The sequence below is a fragment of the Drosophila santomea genome, chromosome X (genome assembly GCF_016746245.2).
Source record: "Drosophila santomea strain STO CAGO 1482 chromosome X, Prin_Dsan_1.1, whole genome shotgun sequence".
NCBI lineage: Eukaryota > Metazoa > Arthropoda > Insecta > Diptera > Drosophilidae > Drosophila > Drosophila santomea.
In genome coordinates this window covers 18,602,359-18,621,883 of record NC_053021.2, presented here as the reverse complement: position 1 = coordinate 18,621,883, position 19,525 = coordinate 18,602,359, and the positions used below count along the sequence as shown (strand labels likewise).

Genomic DNA, 19,525 nt, shown 5'->3' with positions numbered 1-19,525 from the left:
AAAACGAAACGGTTGTTTGTTCAAAAATTGGCCATTTGATTGATGAAAATTTGATGGAATATATTTGCCATAAATATTCGCATGAAGAGCACTCCATCCCCGCCGCTTTTCATTGATTACAATGGCGGCGAGCCAACTAATCCGCGTCAATAAAACCATTACGATGGTCATTATCGGAAGTTGCGACCCTGCCGCTTATCATAATCACTCGTAATTAAAGCACTCATTTATATTTTATAATAATTAAATTAAGCCTCAAGTGTGGGGCGCTTATCAAGATGCAGTTGTCTGATTTCGGCTAATCGAATTGAAATGGCAAATAAACACGACTCTTAAGTAGTAACTGCGATTATAAGCGATTATGTTATTAAATGATAAGCTGTATATGTAATAAATTGAAACTAAATTTACTGAATTTATTACACTTTTTGAAATAATCTTCAAGATTAAGCTAACATTTCTTATAATACGCATTTATTAAAAATTATGAGCCATGTGCAAGTAGTACTGCAAATAAATCGAATTTTCTTTTAATTCTAATCATTTTTAAATCACGTGTTGGTTTTATTATTAAAGTTTATTAAACCAACAAAATCTGCATAAATAGTTGACATGCCAGCACAGAGGAAAGGAAACACTTCAAACATTCACTTCACATCAAACAAACACTCTGGGCAGCGGAAATCTTGGATTTGAATTCTAGTTTTCTCGAGCTGAGAAAATGGCGGAGTTTGTGGGGTGAAGCTGCACATCCGTTTCCGGCCACTCGAAGTTTCCCATTTAAAATGCAATCGAGAAACGATTAGTCAACAAACGTTTGGCTTTGTCTTCGATTTCCTGCCATTGGCAAAATCGCTATAGACTACATATGTACATACATATATATGTATGTATTTATATATATATATATGTATGTTACGGGAGCTGAAAAGTGGGCGTTAAGTTGGCTAATGAAAATTACCAGGCAACGCTGCAAACGCATGTGAGTTTGTTTTGCCTGCTTGATTATAATGAGCACAAATTACGTTGATTCGGTGCCTTTTTGGGTTCGCTTTGATTCGGTTGCGGTTGCAATTTGTTTTTGACACAAGCCCCCGCTTTTTCTGTGTGTGTTTGTGTGTGTGCATGAGTTTGTGTTTTTGTGGGCCCTCTCATTAGTTGGTCGAGGAATTTCATTGGCTTTACCTTTTAATTTGATTAATTCAGCCGACCGACTTGCCCTTTTCCTTTGGCTTATACTGTATTTACTTTCTATTTTGTTTTAATGCCGGCACGCAACAAAAACAACAAAAATCATGAATAAATCGCTTGAATTGGTAGTTTTGATTTTTCCCTACTTTTGTTTGTGTTTTCTCAGGCAGCACTTGAGACTTTATTCAATTCGATTCGTTTCGCTTCGCTTCGATTGCTGACTGCACTTTGCAATAAGTGTATTTTTTCCGCGCTACGCGAAAGTCAGCGAGTCCTTTCACAAAAGTTTTGACAAAATTCGGGTAGCAGGACCAAGGACGAGTGACTACCGCACGTGTTGACGCTTCAAACAAAACTGTTGCGCGGCTGAAGAAGACGCCACAACAAAGTCGAATCCTTGCCATCACTTGGCAGGCGGCCCTCGGCTCCGATGGCCACGGTGGCAGCCGAAGGGTCCTTCGGCTGGCAATCGGATCCTTCAGGACTGCCGTTGGCTGTGGAACAGTCCGGCGGCCCTTGCTATCGCTTCCTGTTTACAAAACTGGCCATCGGCGCCTGCGCCCCTTCCTTAATTTCCTGGCCGACGGCCAGCCGAATGCCCGAAAGGACTCGAGCCGAATGTAAACGATTTGCCAGCCGAGACGAAAGTACGAGTGCTCATCCACCTCGTGGTGGATTTCAGTTAGCCGGCGTTGAAGAGAGTTTGTTTACGTTTTGTGTTTACATTCCAGGCGGCACTGGAAACACGTGGCTGCTGCCATGGAAAAAAGGACCAACAGAAAAGGACGAAGGATGGGGTTACGGCAGGAGTTCAATCCAGGAGTTCGTTGAATCGCAGCGTCGTTAGACGGAAATGGAATGTTGGCAAGTGCCATTGAAGAGCTGATTTTATTGACTGGCAGCCGAAAAGCGAGTTTCAAAACAGAGGATTAAATTCTAAGGATTCACCAGAAGTGGCTTTCGGCAAATATCGTTAAATTCGAAATACGTTCAACAACGTACTCGGTGACTTATTTAATGCCAAATTAAGCATTGCAAAAATATAGATAAAGCTACTTTTTGTTAAAGGAAAATTGCTTAGTTTAAAAATGTTAAATAAATGTTACTTTGTTATGAATGTTTTGTTTAATAGATGTTATTTTGTTATGAATGTTTTGTTTAATAGATGTTATTTTGTTATGAATGTTTTGTTTAATAGATGTTATTTTGTTATGAATGTTTTGTTTAATAGATGTTATTTTGTTATGAATGTTTTGTTTAATAAATGGTTTTTTGTTATGAATGTTTTGTTTAATAGATGTTATTTTGTTATGAATGTTTTGTTTAATAGATGTTATTTTGTTATGAATATTTTGAGCACTAAAAACCACCATTTCGTAACTAAAGTATAATGTAAATACATTTGCATTGTTAATGCAACAAAATCATACCTCTACACTTTTACATAAAATCTGAGCCCCATTAAACTCACACCACGACAGTTTAAGACTTGTTTGAACATTTTTTCGCAGCTCCTTCCGTATCCGGAAAATGCAAAAGTATCTGGCAGATGCAGCCTCAGTCCAAAGTCCTGCTGCCCAGGCTTAGACTCCTGAGTCCTGAGTTCTGAGTCCAGAGTCTAGAGTTCTGAGTCTCGGCTTCCGTTCTGCCTGCATTCGGTGCGCATTTTTCCATCTGATTTGACATTTGTGCTAGGTAAACACAAGAATGCCAGCAACTTTTAATAAGACCAAGTAAGTGGACGGTTTGGGGAGGTGTCGAGTGGTGTGCCGACTGCCGAGCGCCGAGATTCTGGCCAGTCTTGGCCAGAAACGCTTTTAACTTGCCACACTCTATGTGCGTCTGTGTGTGTGTGTGTGTGTGTGTGTGTGCGTGTGTGTGAGTGTTTGTTCGTGTGCCCCTGTTGGCTCTTTTGAGCAATTTAGTTTGCTGCCATTTGCCACAAGTGAAATTCGCTTTTTTGGGCCGCCACGGCGTATGCGTCATGTGTTTGCACTCCACTTGTTCTCTGTGGCGTAGGATGAGTTCTGAAGAACTTCCCCCTCCCCCCCCTCCATTCCCACCGTACAAAGTGCTACATAAACCGAACTCAACTGAGCTTAACCAAAAACTGGACCAAAACGAACCGAACAGAACTAAAGTGAACTGAACTGAACTGGTCTAACTAGCTGGCCATCGAATGTTTGTTTGTTTGCGCAATTTTAATTAAATTTTTAGCATTGCTCGTGTTTTGTTTGGCACGAAAATTAAAGCAAATTAATTGGCGCCCAATAATAGAGAAATCAAGTAAAATGTTTGCCAGTCGGTAAGTAATTTTAATTAATTTCCCGCGCCCCTTTCTGCCCGGCCAAAAGCTAAAATTGCAATTGCAATCAATGCGAAATCAAGTCAAAAGCCCAATCAAGTTGTTTCAATAGTGGGGCAATGGGTGGTGAATAGTTGGGTGGTTCAGTGGTTGAAAGTGGTGCAGGTGTTGGGCCCCACGAAGAAATGGTGCGAAAGTGAAAGTACCCTGTAGTGTTAAATTGATGAATACAAAGTAAGAAATGAATCAGTGATTACAGCAAAGTAAGAGATAAACGACGTTTTATATATATTTATATGTTTAATTAGATAGATTCGAATATAATAAAACATACAACAAAATTACATATACAAACTGCCTCACTGGGCCAGCATACCACGGCTACCCTGGCAAGTGGCACACGTGAGACAGGAAACGGCCTTCAGCCCCACATGTCCAAAAGTTCTTTATTACCTTCGTAGCTGGATTATTAAAATTTCATCGAATTACGTGCGAATAATACGAAAGTGCCTCGGCACTCCATATGTATGTACATCTCCCCCTCTTTATCTACCGTACCGCTTTTCTATTTTCCTCCTCGCTGCCAGTCAGCGTACAATTAAGTTTAGCAGCCAAGTGGAAAACTAAGACAAACCCCACATATCGGTGAGCAAAACTTATCAATTTTTTATTGCATTCCCGTGCCGCATTAAGTTCGCTCAAGGTTGCACTTTTCCGTGCCGTGGCAAAGAAAAAAACAAACAAAAAAAAGAAGAAAATTAATAAAAGCAGCCACAAAAATACATGTCGAAATAGCTACATAGAGATGAAGCGAATGTAGAAAGCTATGGCATTTCTGCAGCTTCTACGATGATGATGCTGATGATGATGAGTGGGCTGCCCCACAATAAAGCAAAACTTTTTTGATTACTTTATGCTAACGGCAGCTGCGTCGCGTTCACATTTAGTTTTTGGCTTTGGCCACAAAGTAATTGCAGGGCCACAGCACTGAAAAAAAAAAAGAAGAGTGGATAGCCAAGCCAGTGGGGCTTGGAAAATGACCAACCAACCGACAGATGTCTGTACATGGTCTGCCATGCGGCGACTTTCGGAGCCACACAGCCACATATTGAGGGAGTTATGAAACTGGGTAGCGAAAAATTGCATTTGATTTTGGGGGTGCCACATAGAGCTCAGTAATACCCTGTACGGCGGAAAATGCAAGCTAAAATTTAAGTACATATTTAAATATTAAAAAAATTATACTAATTATATATAAACTTTATTATATGTATATAAAAAAGATTATATTAAAAATATTAAAACGAAAACCTAAGAAAGGGTATTCACATACGCTAAAAAATCTCCAAAAATATTTGGCTCACCCTTATACTCCTAAACAATTTGTACAGGGTATTCGGCTAGCCGCAGTGAATGTGCGGCAAATGTAATTAAGCGAATGACGCTTGAAATGCGCGAGCTTGACCGCTCATAAAACTTTGACAATGCCGACCAGCAACGCCTTCTTCCGGGGAAGCCCCTTTCGCCCCTTTCGCCCTTTTCGTTCCTTCACGGTTTTTCCGCCCCAGTGAATGACCGCTTTATTAGCCAAGTGACATTTGAATCCTGGCTAACAGAGACAAGGAACAAAAAAAAAACGAAAGGAAGTGATAAAAAAGTGGCCTACAAGTATATGCATTACTCATACGACAAAAATTACATTTACGAAGAGCCAGCAGAATCGACAGGTCGAGATTGGATTGGGTTAGGGATTGGGTTGGTTTGGGGTTATTCATGGATGAGTATATGTAGGGTTCGGGATCGGAGCAAGTGGATCCGGAGCTGCTGGCCCAGAAAATGGAACTGGACTTGCCACAGTTGATTGGTTAGCACTAAGCGGGAAATTCGCTTGCCATAAATGTCGGTTAGACACCAGCAGCCTTATGCCACATTCATTTTCTTTTCTTTTCTTTTCTTTTCTTTTTTTCCCCTCCTCTTTTTTACTGCCCCAGTTTTTCCTGCACCACAAAAATTTACATGCGCTCAAATTTTTAGTCGCCACTTTTTTTTTTGTTCTTTTGCCAGCCGCTGGTCATTGCCTATATATATATATATATAAATATATATAAATATGTACATATATATGTATGTGCATAATACATTTAAGGCACCAAATGTGTGTGCATATGTGTGTGCAGTGTTAACTTGGCTAGCCAAAAATGTTGAGAGTCGGCTAAAGTTTGTGCAGCATCCCTGGCAGCTTCGTCTGCTGATGGCCAACACGCCCCTTGTTCCCGTTTTTCCAGCCCTCTGCTTGCATATGTGCCGGTTAAGTGGTTTTTGTGGCTGAAAAGCAGAAAACTCATTAAAGTTTATTTCAAACACCAACAGCAGCAACAACAACAGCAGCACAAAATGTGGAAGGGGCGAGGGGTTTTTAGCAAAGTTCGGTCAAAAATTAAGACATATGCTCGGCCCGAAACCGAAACTGAAACAGAAACTGAAACAGAACAGCGACGAACTTCACAGTCTTTGTCCATATCTATCCAACTATATATATCTATACACTTATGCATGTCTCCGACTTGACACTTGAAGTTCCCAGCCCCCCCGCTCTCTCTCTCTCTCTCTCTATGCATATGCATATATGTATGTATGTGTGTTGCAGGGAAAATATGGAAAATGAACAGAGAAGAGGCTTCAAGGTTCGAGGCTTGGGCCACTTTTGCTGCGGTTTTCTGGCCCCAAAAACTTTGCCAAGTGCAGCGATGTGGAGCTCTATATCACCAGGGGGGGAGATCGGCGCCTCCAAAGAACAACAAAACTCCCATTGAGTAACCCACGAGGGTCAATTTACTCAATTCCGCAATATCCACGCCCCTAACAACATATTCCAATCATAGTCCATAGTATTTAAGCATTTTCTAATATATTTTCTCATTTTTTCTTTAATTTTGTTGCCTCCATCTCTGTTGAAACGAAGCTGCTGGAAAACATGAATATATGTGGTAATATTTTGTAGTGCATAGGGACACCAGTGCAAGGAGCGCAGGACCTGCGTTAAATATGACATTATATTCTCTGTGTCGCAGCATGTGTTTGGTTAGTTGGTCATTTGGTCATTTGGCCATTTGGTCTTTTGGTCTTTTGGTCAGTGGGCTGGCTGGACTGGAGTGCTTTGTAAAGCTGATACTGCTGCCGCCGCACTTGGCACAAATTAAACAATCTGTTGACAACTATTGGCCACAAAATCTTTGTTAATTGCCTTTTTGTCTGGCCTCAAGGCGGGCGTGTAGTGTAACTAATGGACCACCCACCGTTTGCTAATTGCTTTGACCCCGCCCCGCCCCTTTCGTGTGCTTCCGCCTTCTGTTTTCTGTTTTTGGCAGCAATGCAATGCAATGCAATTAATATAATCGGCTGCTGTTTAAATTGCAATCTGCTGAATTTAAGTACACTTCAACCGCACACCAGCAATTGCACACACATCAAGTGTCCCAGCGATTAAAGGTATGGAAATTAAATTGGAATCAAGGATAACCTAATAGTATATTATGATATTAGGCAAACAAATTTCCCATTCCAATTGAAAACATAATAAACAAATTGAAATACCTGATAAATAGTGCTATATGGCTAACTAAAAACTGGTTGTAAAAAGGCTAAAAACCTTACAATTGAATAGATGGCAGACTGTCTTATCGGAGATCAAAGGTCAGTCGAGCTGCGAGACACAAGTCGCAGTCACAGTGGGGACACTGCAATGAAAACGTTGAGGAAAGAAACAATCTAATTTAAAGTTTACAAGTTGCGAGCCAAACAACAAATGTACACAGCCCAGAAAGTGAAAGAGACGACGCGATGCAATGCGATGCGGCAGGGCAAGAGAGAGAGAGACAAGGAGAGAAGAGAGAAAGGGATATGGCAAGGCGGAAACGACTTGCAACATGCAATTTGTTATCTCAAGTATGCAAAATTATGAAAGTTTATTTAAAAGTTATGCCACGGCCCGCTCTTTTGGCTGCCAGGAAAGCCAGCCAACCGAGTAGGATAATAATTGTGCCGCCTCTGAAACGGCAGACGCAGATACTTTTCCCACACAGATACTTTTCCCCACACAGATACTTTACCCCACACAGACACTTTTCCCGCACACACAAACACAGCTACACACACACATATATAAAACGAGAGTCCTTCTCACACATTATTCAAGTTAGCGGCGACAATTTATTAGTTTTACAATACAACTTGGCAAATTGGTGTATAAATCTTGGTGCCCCGTGAGCCCACTCCTTTCTACACTCCTCTAAAAATGCTCCTCTGATCTTGGCTACTTCCAGAAAGCTTCCAACAAGGCGACACCATCGGCTTTGGTCCTTCGAGCCGGATCGCGCAATATATGTTATCTGCCTTGTTTTCCGCCTTTGTTATCAATGGTAGATAATTCATTGAATAAATGTTAACAATATGCGGTCACCACTTCCAGACCTTGTGGTTATGGGAACAGACTCCACAGTAGAATAATCGTGGTAAAAATAAAATAAAATCGTGTCACCAAAACGAGGATCACAAATTATTGAGCTTACTTTATTTGCTGAACTATATCAACTTTACTTTATCAGCTGAGAAATCTGCACTCTGCACTTTTACTCCATCCTTGTTTTGTTCATCGGGTTCGATGATTTTGGGTTTCGGTGTAGTTCTTCGAGGAGCACTTTTAACATGTCCCTCCCATATCCTGGCTTGGTTTCCCAATGCAATGAATGATACTTGACCAGGCGAATTGTGGGTCTCTATGGATCTTGTGGGTTGACTCGCCATCCGTTCCAAGAAAATTACAAAGAAAACCAGACTCAATGCGTGCATATTGCTAGATGAATGTAGAGAGACTACGACTGTTTACCATACTCAATACATTCTCCACACAAGCTTTTCAACAATATACCACGGAAGAGATGATTAAGAAAAATAATGTGTATGCTTTGTTTTTTAATATATAATATAATATATAATATATTTTATTGTTCCATGGCATAGAGTTTCTTTTCTGTTCAATGTGCTATCAGTATTTTCCGATCTCGTACTGCTGAACACTCGGAAAAACTGGTACTTCTTTTATTACCAAGATGTGATACAATGTGATACAAGATCTGATACAATTCATTTCAAACCTATATGGTATTTTTAGTTTCTAACAAATCCTACTCGGTGTTCATTTCAAGCACCCCCTCTATAAGCATATGATTGTTATTTGTTCTTTTCGAGGAACCCTAATATGGAGACGAACATCAGACGGCGGTGGCAGCTGGCGCTTTATGATTTAATAACGTTGCATGGGTGTGCGACCCCCCTTTCGCAGCCCCCGCAGCCCCTGGAGCCACCCATGCACATTACCAACAACAACGTGCTCGTTTGCTGGGCGCTGAATTGGTTGCACTGCGAGAAATCAACAGCATGTATTAGAGAAAATACAGCTTGCATTACAATTTTGAGAAGCATAAATTAAATTACTATTTAAATGTGGAAATTATAAAAGGTGCAAATAGAAGAAACTTTTAGAAACATAGAAACATAATTACTTTACCTATGGTGCTCAAAATTTCAGTTATAGAAAGCATCATATTTTTACACCACACTTTTAAATGTCTTTAATTTAAAAAAAATTTTTTTTTTATTATTTTATTATTATTTTAAACAATTTCTATCGATATGCCAAAAAGAAGGATGAATGTTAGCTGAGTAATGGGTATCTGACAGTGGAGCAACGCTACTCTTTTTTTAATGGTTGAAAACATTCCTAAGATATATAGACTCATTTTTTCCAGTGCTTTTTTTGAGCTGGTTTTTGGTTTGGGCGTTGTTTTCGTCTTGGGCCTCGTCGGGCGCTCACATTATCTGGCTCTGGTGCATGTCATCGCTGGGAAAAGTTGTCTCCGTTCGCCCTTCCTTGTTGCCCCGCCGCTTTCCCCACCGCTTTTCCCGCCGCTTTCCCCTCGCTTTTCCGCACAGTGTCATCTCCCGTTGTCCCTGTCGTCATCGTCGGGCCATATTAAATTGTGTTAAAACACTTGCGCCATGCATGTCACACGGCACCTGCCCCCCGTCCTTGGGAAATTCGCCACCCACCGCCCACCGCCCCCTGCTACCCTCTTTTGTGCAATGGCGCGTGTTTTGCCATGTAACTCGTTTTGTCGCCCAGCTCCTTTGCTCCCTTGCTTCTTTTCTCAGCGTTTCTTTTTATTTTTTCCCTTTTTTTTTGGGTGAGGTAGCTTTTTTATGCCCGCTTCATTTCCGGCAAATTAAAACGCATACGGCGCCACACGAGTAACATTCTGCTGGATCGCTGAGAAGCGATGAAAAAAATTGTACAAAATATATATTAAGTCAAATGAAATGAACACTAATTTTGCAGTCCTGACACTCGAAGTTCTCATTTTTTTTTGTTTGCAGTATTGCCTCTGGAGTCACATAATTTCTGGTTCAGTTTTGCCCACTATCCAATTTTATTTGTTTGCCAGGGGATTTGCAGTCAGCACTATTCACTCTGCACTATACTCTATATATATGTACATATGTATGTTGTTTATTTTTACGCTCTTTATTTATATTTTGTTGTAATATTTCGCCATTTTCTGTTTGCACCTCGCCTCATAATTAAAAGCTGCACTACGAATTTTTCAATAACAGCCATAAATCAGGCATATGGAAGCCAAGGGAGTTGGCCATAAATAACTTTACAGCCACACACACACACAAACACACACATGTGTGTTTCGACAAAGCGAAACGGCCCAAACGGTGGGCGGATCTGGAGCGGGGCCGAGCAGGGCGGGGCAGTGCAGGACACAAGTTGGGGGCGTGGCCGAGCAGAATCCACATCGATGGCCCAGTCAAGCATGAAAAGCCCCCACTTGGCTCCTTATTAGTCATGCCTCAGATCGCCCGACGACACTCGCGGTAAATGCAATCGAAAGTCGAGGAAAGCGAATTAAAGCGGCAAGCAGGAGGAAAGCAGGCGAAAATGATGGGATTAAAGTTGGAATTAAAAACATTTAAATAGCCCATCGAATGCTTGAGTCAGTTAAAACTTATTTTACGTATTTATACTTAAGCAATAAGTACGATAGTTAAAAATTATTATACTGCTGAGTTCTAGATTGATGTACTGTTTAAATTAGTAGTGCTTTATATCATGAAAATAAGCTACGTACCAGAGAAATATAATATAATATATAAATAATATTTATACTTAATTAACACTATTCTGTTTCTATTGCTCTAGCTGGCATTCAAAGTAAAATTATAAAATTATAAATAAGATAGCTGAAAATAATACGTTACATTAAAAGGAAATAAGGAATAATACTAAATACTAAAAAATACTAAACACAAAATAATACAAATACTAAATAATACTTAATACTAAATAATACTAAATACTTAATACTAAATAATACTTAATACTAAATAATACTAAATACTTAATACTAAATAATACCAAAATATTAGTGCCCTCCTCTGCGCTTCTCAAAAGTCCTACATAAGCAAACCACTTTTTCGATGTTTTTCAATAAAAAAATACTAAATGTGAGTGAGTGGTGCAGTGATTTTATGTGGCAGCAGAGGATATCAATAATGTGATATTGACCTACTGGAGAAAGTGCCTGAGCTACCTATTTTCCAGGAGCTACAAGCAGCTAATATCTATGACGTGGAAGAGAGGAGAGCTTGAGGAAAGGGGTGAGTACCTGAGTAAAAATAAAAATTATACATTTATAAAATTAAATATGGAAAGCAAATATTAAAAAGTTTTAACAAAGCAAATAATATAATATATAAAAAAGGAATGTCTATTTCATGTTGGTTAAATTTCTGTAAAAAGAATGCATAAATCTACAGATTTTGGGCATAATATATTTCGTTTTTCAGTAATGTCACTCTTGCAGTTCTCTGCTACGTACTGCTTTTCATACCTGTAATGTAACCTTTAACATGCACCCTTTATAAGTTATCGACTTACTTCGCTCTAGGCCAAATCGCATTGTTGCCATCATTCCCATTTCTCGGTACCTGTGCTGCTTTTAATTATGGGTTCCTAACCCACAAACAAACTTACACATCATATGTATGATATGTGCATATGGACTTAGAGCGGTTCGTAAGTATAGATTGCGGTTGCCGTACTGGACTGGTCCCCACCTATCCTTTTATTCTATAGGTTGCATATGTATAAGAGGAAATTAAAAATATATGCTGCATTTGGGCAGCTCTCTTTCGTTTGGCTGTGTGTGTGTGTTCATGGGTTGTGTGTGTGTGAAACAGGATGTGTTGCCTACTTTTTGGCATTCGCCAGGCTCTTTTTGTCTGCTCACTTGTTGGTTGGGTTTTGTTTGCTTGTTTGCTTTGTTTTCCACATGGGCCACATTATTATGATGTCTCTTCTCTTTTCGCCTGAATGAAGTGCATCGCACATAGGGGAGTCGAGTGTGTGTGGGTGTGTCTCTGTGTGTGTGTGTGTGTGTGCAAGTCCTAGAGATGCCAAACTATTGTAACTCATCAGGGAAGGCGTATTGTTAAACTAAACTCAAAGTGGCACAGAAATATCTATTTTGGGGCTATGTAAAGTAAGTAACATTGTTTCTAGTAGAGAAAATGCACATGAATTCAATTATTTAAGACATTGCTTAACTATTAATTGTCGTTCATTACTCCAACCAACATCAAAGTACAAACATTGAGTATCGGCTGACCCTATTGCACATCGTGTCACGCTGTCATCGCCAAGGACACACACACACACGTTTCGTAGGTCGACTGGCAGCGTCAGCTTCGCGATTTTTCATCAAAGTCACGGCGGGCAAAAGTTGGCGAGATGCTGCCCCATTGTTGCTTCTGACACTGACACCGGAAATGAACACATTTTCCGGTGCCATACGTGAGCGCCTCTCCCCGTGCATGTGTGTGTGTGTGCGTATGTGTGTGTGTGTGTGCAAGTCTGTTTGCACTGGGAGCTGGGAGATGGAAAGTCGCTTAATGTATTGTTTTTCAGCGCTGACTCTCGACTTTCAGCTTTTGACTCACGGATTTTAGCGTTCTGATTTCAGAATTCGGTTCCCAGGAGGACAACGAAAATACTCGCAAACCGCGAAATGATCTCCCGCTTATTAGTGTCAAAGGCAAAGTCGAGCATCGGGAGCATCGGATACCAACTTCCGCCCAGCGAATTTAATTACTCCAGAGAAGGTGTTGATGAAATTGCATTGCTTGCAGTGCCGCCTTCAAGTGCACAGCGAACTAAAATCGTGACATCTTTAAAACCATCGGATCATTTATTAAATGTATCATACCTGTAAGTGTTTATGATCATTGAAGTACCATTTAAAATCGAAATTCTTGAATAAAAAATAGCATGACTTTTATGTGGCAAGTTCTTAGTTATGAGAATGCGAATATTAAGTTGTTGTTATAAAATCACATAAAGTCAGTCAAGTTTTTCCTAGTCTGCAGTTTACAATTTTGATATGGCTGCCATGGTTCCAACTTTTTCTCGAAACCAGCAGCTTTTTCTACTTTCTCTAACCGTTTTCCTGTGTCGGATGGCTTCTTAATTAGCTGTTAAAACGTTTCGGCGGCTGCCAAAACAATTACACGCTTTATTTCCATGAACGGCACGTTTTACCTTGGTTGCAGCGCCACTGAGCGCCTGACCCCTGACCTCACTTCGCCACTCTAAACCCCCCTCCCAACCCATCTGGGTTGACCTACCCACATCCACACCCACACCCACTGGGAACTCCTGTTGCTGCAGCTGGGAATCTAATCCCGGGGACTCAAATCGTTTTACGCTGTCGCCGCATGTGGGCATTAAGTTAAATGCCGGCGTAGACGACAGGAACAATGATGATGGGTTCTGCCCATGATAATGATGATAATAAGGGGGATGCGGATACGTGATTATGACGATAAGGTTCCGGATTCCGCATTCCACATTCCGCACTCCCCATGCCGGTGGAGCCCATCGAGTAAGTGAGTGAGTGAGTGAGTGCGGCGCAATCTGCTGATTTATATTATTGTCACGTTTATGGCCAGATTGGGATTGAAATTGAGACGACGGGCTTGGCTTAAAAGTGGGTGTTGCAGCTTACGGTGCAATGCACTTTTTACAAGCAATTAAAGATTGTCGGAATAGATACATATGTATATACATAATACATAGATAGATACATATATAGATCGGCGAATGTCTAGAGACAGCTGTAAATGAATAATGAACGCCAATTCAGCGAAAAATATATTCAATTCAATTTCGATGCGTCACTCCGGATTCGTCGCTCATTAATTTATGACAGTCATTTTTAACGCTTTGCTGCCCCACGATGCCCTGCAAGTGACAGTTGATGCTGACGGCGTGCCACGCCCACCACCCCCTCAAAACGCTCTAACGCCCACCCATTTAGCATGCGTCAAATATTCAAGCGCCATTTTTCAATTGAATTGAATGAATTTCTGAATTGAGTGCACGACTGCGACTAGTTGGCTTTGTTAGCGTTATCCTGACAGGATCGGGTGATTCTTCTATTACATGAATGTTGAAACATAACTACTCGCAGTCTGCGTTAAGCATAAACTGTCTAAAAGAAAGAAACTCGTTAATTGCAGTGAATCCTTGTCACATGCAACTTAAGAATATAATGCTGCACACTTTTAGGCGCAAGTAAGATCCATCAAAGATTTCAATTTGTATCCGTCCATATAGGGTATTTCGCAATTCGCTCACCTGCAGATCCGTCATTTTTGCGAATTGTTCTATTCCGAATGATTTGTGTTTGAGGCCCCTTTGTTGACGAACGTCGAGGACAGAGCGGCTCCACGGCAAACGGGCCATTTGGCCGGACTCCAAAGTGGCCATATTTCACGCTCCTCTGATGGGCCTTGTCAGCGTGGACACCCCATGCTCCTCCTCCTCCTCCTCCTCCTCCTCCTTCTGCTCCTCTTCCGCCTGAAAGTCCTCCGTTTGGAGGTCGTCGTTGGTGGGGCTGGACATTACACTTTAATTAACTACACAGCCAGTGCAATTGGATTTCTCCATTTCAACTGCCACGCCCACTTTTCTGGCCCGCTTTTTGAGCTAATAAAACATTCAAAATATTTTTGTCGGCTCGTTTCTTGGACCGGGAAAGTGTGTAATTTTGCACATTTCATACGAAAAGTTGTCGAGCTCACGCAAAAAACTTTTGCCAACACACAAGGATGCAATGCAGCGGCGCACAGTGGAGCTGAGTGTAAAATAATAGCAAATAAATTAGATATTTATGTACTATTTCATTAAATATATATTCCATTAAAAGGCGCTGAAAAGCATGAAATATATTTGTTAATTATACTGCACTGTTTATTTGCAAGGAATAGCTCGGGAATACATTTATTTGTACATTTCTGAATGAGTTTCTTAACGAATTTCGATAAAAAAATAAAGGCTTTCACTGCCTTTATAAGATGGTAATAAAATATTTTGAGGCATACCTCCTACACTTGAAATACAATCCAACGATTTATAGAACATTTTCGAACCTTGACTTTAAAAACTTACTTTAATTGCAGACTTTTGCATTTCGAAATCGTCACACGGTGCACAAGAAAAGTTTCTTTCGGCAAAGATTAACAAAGCCCAGAACGCAGAGCCCAAAACCAAAACCAAAAAAGGGTTTGGGATTGGGATTTTTGGGGGGGAATGGGGATGGGGATGTGCGTGTTTCTGGCGGCGCATGTTTGGCAATGTGGTAAACCAAATTATGTGCTTAGCAAGTTGCCGCTGCGACCAGAGTCAGTGGAACCAGCGAGGCAGCCAACCAGCCAAACAGCCAACCAGCCACCTCAACCACCCGATCCTTTGTGGTGGTGCACTGCATGCAGCTGCATTTGCACAGAGCAACCACCGCACATCCCCTCCTCCTTTGAGTGCTCCGCTCCTTGCACTTGGCCGCTTTTCCTGGTGGCTCTGGTGGCAACAAGAGGTTTGCACAGGTGTTTCCAGCAGCAACTTTGCCAGCATGATTAAAAACTTTTACCGCAGCGTAGCAATAGAAATCCGAGACTTCGCTTACCAGCATGCCAATGCCTGACAAGCAGGGATGTGTCAATGCTTATTGTTTATTGCTAGCCAGGACCAAAAGGATGGCAAAACAATACCAACACTCCATGCTGATTTTATTACTTGTATGTGTCAAAATCTTAATCCCTTGACAAATAACCATATAGTCCAGAAGTATCCATTAGTATACAAAATACAAGTATCCCTTTGGATTCAAATGCTGTTTAAGGAAACCCGCCTGCTGCCATAAGAAACAACAACGACTGAGAGTGTGTGTGTCATAAGCGTGTTTACATAGCGTACAAAAAAAAGGAAATTCAAAATGCATTTTCAGGCCTCGAACATGAGAGTGAGGAGAGTAAGGGGTGTTGGTAATGAGGAGCTAGCCTCTGGCGAAGCGAAACATCTGGGAGTATAAGATCAAGTTAATGTACAGAACGGTGGACATGGCGATGATCACGACCAAATGGTATCATTTCTTCTTGGCATCCTTGAGGCCAGCGCCGGCGTTGAACTTAAAGAAGATGATGTCGCCGTCCTCGACGGTATAGTTGCGTCCCTGTTGGCGATACTTGCCAGCGGCCTTGGCATTCACCTCACTGCCCTCCGCCTTAAAGTCCTCGAAGTGCATCACCTCGGCCATAATGAAGCCCTTCTCGAAGTCGGTGTGAATGCGACCGGCCGCCTGGGGAGCCTTGGTGCCTTTCTGAAGGGTCCATGCCTTCACTTCATCCGGTCCGGCGGTGAAGAAGTACTCCAACTGCAGGCCCTTGTAGCCCGTCACAACGATCTTCTCCAACATGCTCTTGCACTTGGTCTCCGTCTCGTAGGCCTTGCGCTCCAGCTCGTCCTTTTCGCTCAGCTGATGCTCGAAGGCGCCGGAGAAGGGAATGAGCAGTGCACCGGGATCGTTCTTGTCGATCCACTCCTTGATCTTCGGCAGCCACTTGTTCTTCTTGCGGATAAAGTCCTTGTCAGAGAGGTTCACCAGGTAGATGACCGGCTTGGAGGTCAGGAACAGATACTTGTTCAAAGCCTCAATCTGAAAGAGCAAAGTAGTGGCAGCGTTAATAAGAGCGGGAGGGAAAATCGGAAAATCACAAGGTCACAAAAAATCCATCGATTCCATCCATTTTGTTGTTAAACAAATTAGAACGATAATAATGACAAATTATGGAAATGATGTATGCACTCGAGCCATAATGAATATGAATGCATACTCAATTAACAAAATGACACAATATTTAATGGATATGGTGTTGTTTTTAAAGAGAGCAATGGATGTTTTTCATACTCACATCATGGGCATTCCAGTCCTCGAAGCGCAGATGACGCTTCTGATCGATGAGGATGTCCTTGATCTTCAGCATCGAATCGTATTCGGGCTTTAGCTTCTTGTCGCCGCCACGAGCCACCACCTTCTCCAGTTTGTCCAAGTTCTTGAGCAGATTCTCCTCGTCCTTGAGGCGCAGCTCCTCGGAGATGATCTCCAGATCGCGCACTGGATCCACCTCGCCCTCCACGTGGGTCACATCCGGATCCTCGAAGGCGCGGCACAAATGGAAAATGGCATCGCAGGCGCTGATGTGCGAGAGGAAGTCGTTTCCAAGTCCCTGACCCTCGGCGGCTCCCTTCACCAGGCCAGCAATGTCCACGACGTTTAAATATGCAGGCACCACACTAGTTTCGTACATTTTTGTTTATTTGTGAATATCTATTAGCATTTCTATTGAACGTAACAGGCAATGGGCAAGCAAAGAATGCAATTAACAAGTCCCGAAAACCGAAACTTGTTATGTGTGTTAAGTGCGTCTTATGATGTAAGTACATGTCATTAACAAGCGTTGGCAAACTAAAATGGAAGGCATTCGCAGACTCCAACTCACCTGGCCGGCTTGTGGTACTCCACCAGGTAATCGAAGCGCTCATCGGGCACCGGAACACGACGTGTGGGTAAGGCAAGAGGCATCAGCAGGAGCAGCAGCACATGAAAATAAGAGGTGAGACGCATGTTAGTCGGTTTGACTTGGCTGGTTGCAAAGAGATACAAAAATATGAAAACAAAAACCAAAACCAAAAACGATTGACTGACTGGCTTGGCAGGCAGCCCGGCAGCATCGGCGGCCAATCATGGCAATTTTCTATAATTTTGCGCCATCCGCAAAAGGGGCAGCGAAACCAAAATGAAGTCGCTCACAAATAAAAAGCCCAGAAAATGAAACCGAAGCGAACCGAAGGCGGAGGCAATTTGCATATTGGGAACTGGATCTGATAAAATTGCTAAGGCCGCGACACGCCCACAAACCGAAGAACAGTGGAACATGGTTGCCTTAAATTAATAAACAAAGGTTTCTTAACTTATTCGTAATCTCAAATGCAAGATGTTGCAAGGATGCAGCTATCCTATTCTGTATTCTATAGTCCAAAACGAATGGAAACATGAGAGCACACTGTATATGGTACATAGAAAGGATAATCTATAAGATACAGACATAATCTGTAAGATACAGCACGATGTTTGCTGAGATTACAGCTTATTGAAGTTTCCAAGCTTCACAATTGGAACTATCTCTGGTTTGAGACTATTTATATGGAAAACTGCATAATATACAGAAGGTATAATGACCATAGCCTGTTGATTGTCTACATCTGAGTTCCTAACACATATAGTCTGCGATTCCCTGAGATATCTCACTGATATCTAGCTAGCGAGGCTCCACTGTGGCTATTTTAGAAGGTCCAGTCGAGAGAGCAATTTGGAATTAGAAGCGGCGGCGGTTGCTCCTGGAGGCCATCGCTGCATCGCCGGCATAAAAATTATATTCCACGAGATGATTACAATGATCGAGGAAATTGCCACCGCCTGCAGCTTCGCCTGATAATTGGCCAGAGATATATACATATATAGATAAATGTATATATATATATATATATATATATATATAAATGTTGGGGAATACTTATTCTCATTCGGCTTGATGGTGCAGAAGGGGAAGTTCTCCGCGGGGGCGGCACTCTGGGTGAGAACGTTGAAAAAGGTGGACTTGCCCACGTTGGGAACGCCAACGATGCCAATTCTCAGGTTCGTTCCGATTCTTCCAATCAGTGGCTTGCGCTCCGGCTCATCGTGCTTCTTGGGCGGCATCTTCGTTAATCTGCGGTGATATTGCAAATCGTTAGTTTAATCCAATTAATCAGATAAATGTATAAATATATATGCATTTAGGTGGCAACTATTTATATGCCGCCGAACATAACCTCACTTTGCCGGCTGCTAACGCACCTTTTCACTAGTCGCGTGCACGCTATCCGCTGAACTCAGCTGCAGCTGTGGACAAAGTTTAATTTAGTTAGTGTCAATTGTAATTGAGCCGCTTTTATTTACAAATATTTACGAATATTTAGGCGTCCGCTGTTTTTGCGGCTGACGGCGTGGAAGGAAAGAGAGCGAGCGAGATGGATAGAGCGCAGTCAGCTGTCGCCGCGCGCAGGGTTGCATGCTGGCTAGCGCCGCCGGGCGGAGTAAATGGGCGGCTCTGCTTGGCCCCGCAGGCGGTAGGGGGCGCCAGCGGGCAGGGCGCGTAATTTGAATTTCGCTCGAGGGCTATGTTATTAACGTACTGGAATTTCAGCATTTTTCAACAGGTTTAAAGTCCTACTACATAATTATCATTTTGTGGGCATACGTTTTGCTTATCTTAAAATGAATTGGTTAATAAATGAATCTTATTTATAGCAACTATATTATTTTATTACTTTCAAATTACCATGCTATTTATATCACCTATATTATTTTATTACTTTATATTTACCATGCTATTTATAGCACCTATATTATTTTATTACTTTATATTTACCATGCTATTTATAGCACCTATATTATTTTATTGCTTTATAATTATATGCTTTCAATTACACAACAGTCTAATATATTGTGATTAAAATATTGCTGCACG

General features: G+C 41.6%; 2 protein-coding genes across 6 annotated transcripts in view; both read right to left on the bottom strand.

Annotated features, from left to right (window-relative positions):
• LOC120455834 (carbonic anhydrase-related protein 10) overlaps positions 1 to 1,526 on the bottom strand; it is a 47,039-nt gene extending 45,513 nt beyond the window's left edge. The window contains exon 1 of the mRNA XM_039642303.1: positions 1,186 to 1,526. The gene's annotated coding sequence lies outside the window, so the exon portion shown is untranslated. The remainder of the gene's footprint in view (positions 1 to 1,185) is intronic.
• Positions 1,527 to 15,833: 14,307 nt separating this feature from the next.
• Positions 15,834 to 19,054, bottom strand: LOC120455735 (obg-like ATPase 1). Of its 5 annotated transcripts, none has more exons than XM_039642151.1 (6): positions 18,965 to 19,054; positions 18,853 to 18,897; positions 18,534 to 18,724; positions 17,456 to 17,516; positions 16,868 to 17,249; positions 15,834 to 16,611 (listed from the first exon to the last, which is right to left on the bottom strand). In XM_039642151.1, the coding sequence occupies exons 3-6, from the start codon at positions 18,712 to 18,714 to the stop codon at positions 16,042 to 16,044; spliced, it is 1,194 nt and encodes a 397-aa protein (XP_039498085.1). In that variant the 5' UTR covers positions 18,715 to 18,724; positions 18,853 to 18,897; positions 18,965 to 19,054; the 3' UTR covers positions 15,834 to 16,041. The 5 variants fall into 5 exon arrangements, with proteins under 5 accessions (XP_039498085.1, XP_039498086.1, XP_039498087.1 ...); XM_039642152.1 differs by having other exon boundaries at positions 18,955 to 19,036; XM_039642153.1 differs by having other exon boundaries at positions 18,833 to 18,897; positions 18,965 to 19,029.
• Positions 19,055 to 19,525: the final 471 nt, after the last annotated feature.